The following is a 5,647-nucleotide window of genomic DNA, read 5'->3' as shown; positions in this document are numbered from 1 at the left end:
CGGGGATTTTCCAGGGGAAGGACGTGCACAGGGAATGGCACGGCAGTGGGAAGCACTCATTCACAGGGGGCAGTGGTGAGGACACAAAGGAGGCCCAGCTGGAGCCCCGGGCGCTGCAGCTCAAACCCCCGTCCCCGCCTCAGGGAAAGGAATTCTGGTGCCAGGGATGAGGATCGCAAAGCAGGAACTTCAAGGTCAAGCGTGGCCCGTGAGGCCCTGAGGGGCACCGAGGAGGCCGGGTCTGCCTGCCCTTGCACTGGTGCCAAGAGTCCTCCTCGTTTGCTCCTCTGTCCCTTTCCATTCCACATTCTCAGCTATGTTCTCATTCTTGCCCTACCTACTGCTGGTGTCACCCTACCGTTTGCCCTTGAAAATGACAAGTTCCTATTTGGTGTGCAAGCAAAGCCTCAGGCAAGAAGCGGGAAAGGTTCCTTCTTCCTCCAAAGTGGTGGAAAGGCTGCTGTTGCCCTGCCCGGGCTCAGGAAACGGTCTTTGTGAATGGTCTAAGCCCGACAGTCCTCCTGGGTGCTCTCGGCTCCCGCCGGGTGGAACACCGAAACGCACCGAAACGCTCTCTGCTGTGGGTGCCCGTGTTGGCTTCAGGAACCCGGGCAGGGGCAGCTGGCTCTTGTCGCTTCTCCCTTCTAAAACCAACGGATGACTCTGCAGGATTTCTCCTTTGATTGAGCACTGTGAGAGCCTGTATCTCATTTCGATGAACACAGGAAATGCAAGAACCAAACTCAACTCCCAGGCTATAGTGGAAACAAGAATTTAATAATAAAACCCTCACATCGAACATCTCCTAAGGACAAAGGTAGGTATTGCCCCTCCCCTTTAGATAGTCTTTGTTGCTGTTGATTCTCAATAAAGTTCTTCGACAGTCACACACATCCTCCCTCCCACTAGCCATGTTTCCAGCGGCAGGACAGGCCCAGGGGTGTGAGTGGAGTCTGGGGGTGGCCCAGACTGGCTGCTGGGGAGGGCAGCGCCTGCCTGGCCTGGCCCACGCTGGCTGGGGTCAGCAGAACGACTTGGCCAGGCGGACCTGGAAGGGAAGGGGGCCCGGAGGCTGGGAGGCAGCTGGGACCAGTTATGGTTTCCCCTTTCGGAACCTGGGTCCCTTCTGCCGACTCCCCCAAAGAGCTGAGAGGGCTCTCCCCTTGACCTGGGCATCCAGGGGCATGGTCTTCCTCAGGAGAAGAAACCCATAATCGGGCGAGGGCGCCATAGCGTAATACACGTTGGCGTCGTCCGGGATCTGCAGTGCTGGGGGGGTGGGCAGAGGGGGGTCAGCCGTGCTCGGGGGCATGGACGAACCCCACCCTCTGTGTCCCCACAAGAGCTGGCCTCGGCCAGGCACCCGACTTCCCCAGTCCAACTCCAGGACCACAGAGGAGCCGCCTGACCGACACCCTGAATGACCAGGGAAGACTGCAGAGGCACAGCTGAAAGCAGGGGACCCTTGTTCCAAAAGCGACTCTGACTCCCACCTGCCAGCCTCAGAGTGGAGCTGCCACGAGGTCGTCTCCTCCCCCAAGCACCCCTGCCGCCTCCCTGCTGGGGATCGCGGCGCTGAAACTGGCCTTCTCCAGCCCAGCGCACGCCCCTGAGCCCAGCGCTCCCCGGGCCAGACTGCCGAGCCCGCCCAGGGCAGCCCCGCACCGAGGCCTCCTGAGTGGGGCCTCCTACCTTCGGCCCGGGGCCGTGCTGCCCCCGCCCATCCCTGCGCCCCCGCCCTCTCCACTCGCCCCCAACTCACTGCTATCTCCTGAGAGGATCTGCACCAGCTGGTAGTCCGCGGGCTGCTCCCCAGCCAGCTCGTGCTCTTCCAGGGCCTTGCGGATCACGGCTGGAGCCCTGTCTTGGTCGGTCACCTGCGGTAGGTCAATGACAGGCCTCAGGGCATGGGTCCTGGAGCCGGCTCCCCACGGTGCAGCTGCCAGAGACCCCGAGGAGGCCCCTCTGCTCGGGGCTGGGTCTACAGGGGCCTCCCCGTCTTCTCTTGCTCCCCCGGGGACACTCCATGCAGTGAGGGCTCTTTTCCAGTCATTCCTCACCCCATCTCCTACAAGAACCTGCACCTCTGTCTGGAGGGTGTTTCCAAGGGAGGGTCCAAATCTCCTGCCCTGCAGGCTGAACCCTGGCCCCTGGCTCCTTGGCCTGCACAACTGCTAGGGGCTCCCAGAGCCCCGGGACAAAGGGTGGCCTCACAGCAGAGGGTGGGGACTGTGGAGTGACCTCGGGTCCTCTCTCTGTCCCTCCTCCCTCCCCATCACAGGAGAGGGCTCTCCCTTGGGGAGGGCCCCTGCCCTGCCCCTGCCCCTTCAGGAGGCCTCCGTGGGGCACTAAACCCCGGGCAGAACACACACGTCCAGTCCAAGCCCAGATATTTGTCCAAGAGGAGCTGGAAGACACCCTACGGCCCCGCAGGAGGCCCTGGGCTCCAGGAAGCAGCTGTGCTCAGCAAGGTCTAGAGCGCAGCTGCCTTGAGCACGAGGGCCCGGGTGCAGGCAGGGCTCAGGCCAAGGGCCACTCAGTGACAGCTTAGAACAAGCACGTCAGCTCCTGGCCACAAGAGAAGTGCAGTCTGTGTGGCTGTGCACCACCGCAGCGCTGCAGCCTCTGGGCCATGAAGCAGGGGTGGCTCCATCTGTACGTCCATCCGGGATCTGGGCCCTGCTCACTCCTTCAAGGCCACTGCCCTGGGGCAGACCCTGTCCTCCCCTCTGGGTCACGGCAGCAGCCCCTCACTGGCCGGTGTCTCCACGCACTGCCTCACTGTCTACTCTAAGGCCAAAGCTCTCCTGCTGTCCCTGCTCTGCTCTGACCCTTCAGGGGCTCCTGAGAAAGTCACGCTCCATCTGGCAGCTCCAGGGCCTGATGGGACCTGGCTCCCAACGCCTCTCTGACCCCAGCCCTTTCCCTGACCCCTGATCCTTCAGCCCTGGCCTCGCGGCTGCTCCTCGGCCCGCCAAGCACACGCCTCCTCGGGCCTGCCTGTGTCCACCGTCCTGAGCCCTGACCGCCATCGCACACACGCTCTTCCTGCCCCTGGTCGTGGCCATCTGTCTTTCCCCAGCCACTGGCAAGTCTGCTCCAGGGCAGCAGGCAGGGACCATGGCACCGCTCGGGTGCCTACAGCCCGAGCCACCGCGGCCCGGGAGGCGGCTGCTTGCCCGGCTCACCAGGATGCTCTGGACCTTGCGGCCGCTGTCCTCGGCCAGGGCAACACGGATGAAGCAGCGGTCGCCCACGTGCCGTTTGTAGCGTGGTCGTGAGTCACGGTGCTTTCGGCTGGTCCGGGTGGCCCTGGCTTGGATGGAGGAGGAAGAGGACGTTCCTCCTGACGCTGACGTGACGGTGGAGCTGCTCCGAGATGATGTGCAGTTCGGCTGCCCCGGCTGTGGGGGACGGGAGGTCAGCAGAAGACCGGGAGCCTCGGGGCAGCCTGGGCTGCTCGAGAAGCTCCGGGAGGCTCTAGAAGGTCTGGACGAGGCAACGGGGCTCCACCCCTGGTGGACACAGGGAGGGCCCAGCAGGCACAGGAGGGGCGGCGGGAGGGCGAGGGCCCCAGGGAGCAGGGCTGGGCAGTCACCTTCGCTTCCTGGCTGTCCTGGGCCTCCGGGACGTGGTCCAGGTGGATTTCCACCGCAGAGCCGGAGGAGCCAGCCCCGTGCAGGTGAGGAGAATCCGCAGCACCCCCACCGCTGAGGTCAGGGCCACCCTGGAGCTGGACGCTGGAGTGGGCGGTGCTGCTGCTGCCACTGGACTCAGCATCGGGGCCCTGGCGGCTGGATGGAAGCTCGGCTTACCTTGGGGGCCTCCCCTGGCATGCCTTCCCACCTCTGCCTTGCTAAATCTGCACACGGCTAAGTCCTAGGTCCATCAAGAGGAGCCAGTGGCCCCCGACTGCCCCAGAGCTCACGCAGCACCGCCCCATTGCCCAGAGGAGGAAACGGGCCCAGGGAGGGGGCGACTCTCCCAGCCCCAGGGCTGGCCGGGAGTGGAGCTGGGATCCCGGTGCTCAGTGGCAGGCAGGCCCCCCCAGCCCACGCTCAGCCTGGAGCTCCCCTGAGCCCACCCTCGCCTGCCCTGCAGGGGGAACTCACTCTCCGCTCCAAGGCTCGCTGCCTTCCGGGGGCTGTTGGGTCTGGAAGCTCTCACTGGCCGCCTCGGGTGGCAGGTCCCACTCACGAGACAGGAGGAGACTACAGGACAGGGGGCAGCCGTCAGGCTCCCGGGGTCCGCACAGCAGTTGGCGTCCACGTGTCCCGGCCTTCTCAGGCAGCAGGGCCTACGCGGGCCCAGGAGCCACCAGGTGCTCCCGCCCCCACCAGGGCCTGGTGCCCCCCTGGCCTCACCTGTCCTCCTGGCCGAGCTGCTCCACGGCCTCAAACCAGGCCCTGAAGCGCCCGTCGGGCACAAGGCGGTCGTAGCAGCAGCGCGCCTGCAGCTTCTGCAGCTCGGCCACCAGCTGCTCTTCCTGGGGTCAGACGGAGGAGGAGGCACTGCTGAGGCCCGGGTGGGCTTGCCCGGTGGGCCAGGGCCTGGGGCCCCTGGGTTCCCAGCCCTCCCCTGCCTTCCGCGCTCTACCTGCCCTCAGGGCTGAGCTCACACAGCTCCTCCTCCAGGAAGTCGGCCTTCCACCAGGTGAACCCCCACCCTCCCGAGGGAGGGGTCGGCCCTGACTTTTATCCTCCAACTCCCCAGCAGTCTTCCAGGAAGCTGCCTGCAGCCCAGGGCTGCCCTGCCAGGAGGCTCTCTCTTGTCCAGCCCCACCCCCGCACTGCTGGCCACAGCTGCTCACCTTCCTCCTCTTCTTCAAATTCACCGTGGTGCCCTGGAAGGCAGAGAGGTCACATCTGTCACCAGGGGGCCCCCAGCCATTGCCGTGCCCATCGCCCCTGAGCCCTTGTCGCGCAGCACAACTGCGGGTTCCACGGGCACAGGGCAGCCCAGACCAGGCAAGGACCCAGGCAGGCTTGTGGGCGCAGGAGTGGGGCCCACCAGGGGAGCCCCAGGGCCCACCCGGCCCAGCCTCTGACCACAGTGGAGAGATGCCCCGGGACCAGCCTGCGCTCACTCTGCTGCCACAAGTCCACGGCCCCCAGCTCCAGGGCGCCCGGGAGGCTCTCGGGAGATGCAGTGTGCCCACTGCTCAGTGCTTGGGGCTTGGGCCAGCCTCTCCTCCCAAGCCTCAGGGACCCTTTCCCATGTGGCTCGGCCCCCAGCTCACTCACATCCAGAAACTCCTGCATGGCAGAGTCCACCAGCGAAAACCGAGTGAGGAATGTCCCCAGCCATGGGACAGTGCCCTGGATGGCACCCTGTGGTGTGGAGTGGGTGGGGATGAGCACAGGCGCTCAGGGGCCCCCAACACCCTGCCCTGACCACCCCGCAGGCTCAGACTCTGAGGAACACCCAGCGTCACCCAGGCACATGCTCGGGCACCCAGCTGTCACCCCGAAGTTCCCCGCCCGGCCTCCAAGGACCCCAAACTCCCCTGCAGTCCCCTCCCAGCACCGGAGTTTCTTCCATCCCAAGCCCACACCCCGCCCCACCCAGTCCCCCAGCCTCGGCTCTTCCAGGCTCTTGCTCTGACTTGCTGCCACTAGTCCCCAAGGATTCCCTCTGCTCCCGGCCC

At 65.5% G+C, this 5,647-nt stretch overlaps 1 protein-coding gene across 1 annotated transcript; it reads right to left on the bottom strand.

The window, feature by feature from the left end:
- Positions 1–1,021: 1,021 nt before the first annotated feature.
- Positions 1,022–3,836, bottom strand: LOC131275832 (ral guanine nucleotide dissociation stimulator-like). The gene is made up of 6 exons (XM_058287383.1): positions 3,816–3,836; positions 3,599–3,727; positions 3,189–3,404; positions 1,763–1,877; positions 1,169–1,269; positions 1,022–1,048 (listed from the first exon to the last, which is right to left on the bottom strand). The coding sequence occupies exons 1-6, from the start codon at positions 3,834–3,836 to the stop codon at positions 1,022–1,024; spliced, it is 609 nt and encodes a 202-aa protein (XP_058143366.1).
- Positions 3,837–5,647: the final 1,811 nt, after the last annotated feature.

This window comes from Dasypus novemcinctus, chromosome 24 (genome assembly GCF_030445035.2).
Source record: "Dasypus novemcinctus isolate mDasNov1 chromosome 24, mDasNov1.1.hap2, whole genome shotgun sequence".
Lineage (NCBI taxonomy): Eukaryota > Metazoa > Chordata > Mammalia > Cingulata > Dasypodidae > Dasypus > Dasypus novemcinctus.
Note: the sequence above shows the minus strand (reverse complement) of the source record. Positions and strands in the feature narration are given on the sequence as shown.

Excerpts from the sequence above, each read along its gene's own strand:
- LOC131275832 (XM_058287383.1), bottom strand. The coding sequence starts at position 3,836 with ATGCCAGGGGAGGCCCCCAAG. Across the intron at positions 3,728-3,815 it reads TGCCAGGGGAGGCCCCCAAG|GGTGGCCCTGACCTCAGCGG; the intron begins GTAAGCCGAGCT and ends GTCCAGCTCCAG. Across the intron at positions 1,270-1,762 it reads GATCCTCTCAGGAGATAGCA|CACTGCAGATCCCGGACGAC; the intron begins GTGAGTTGGGGG and ends CCACCCCCCCAG.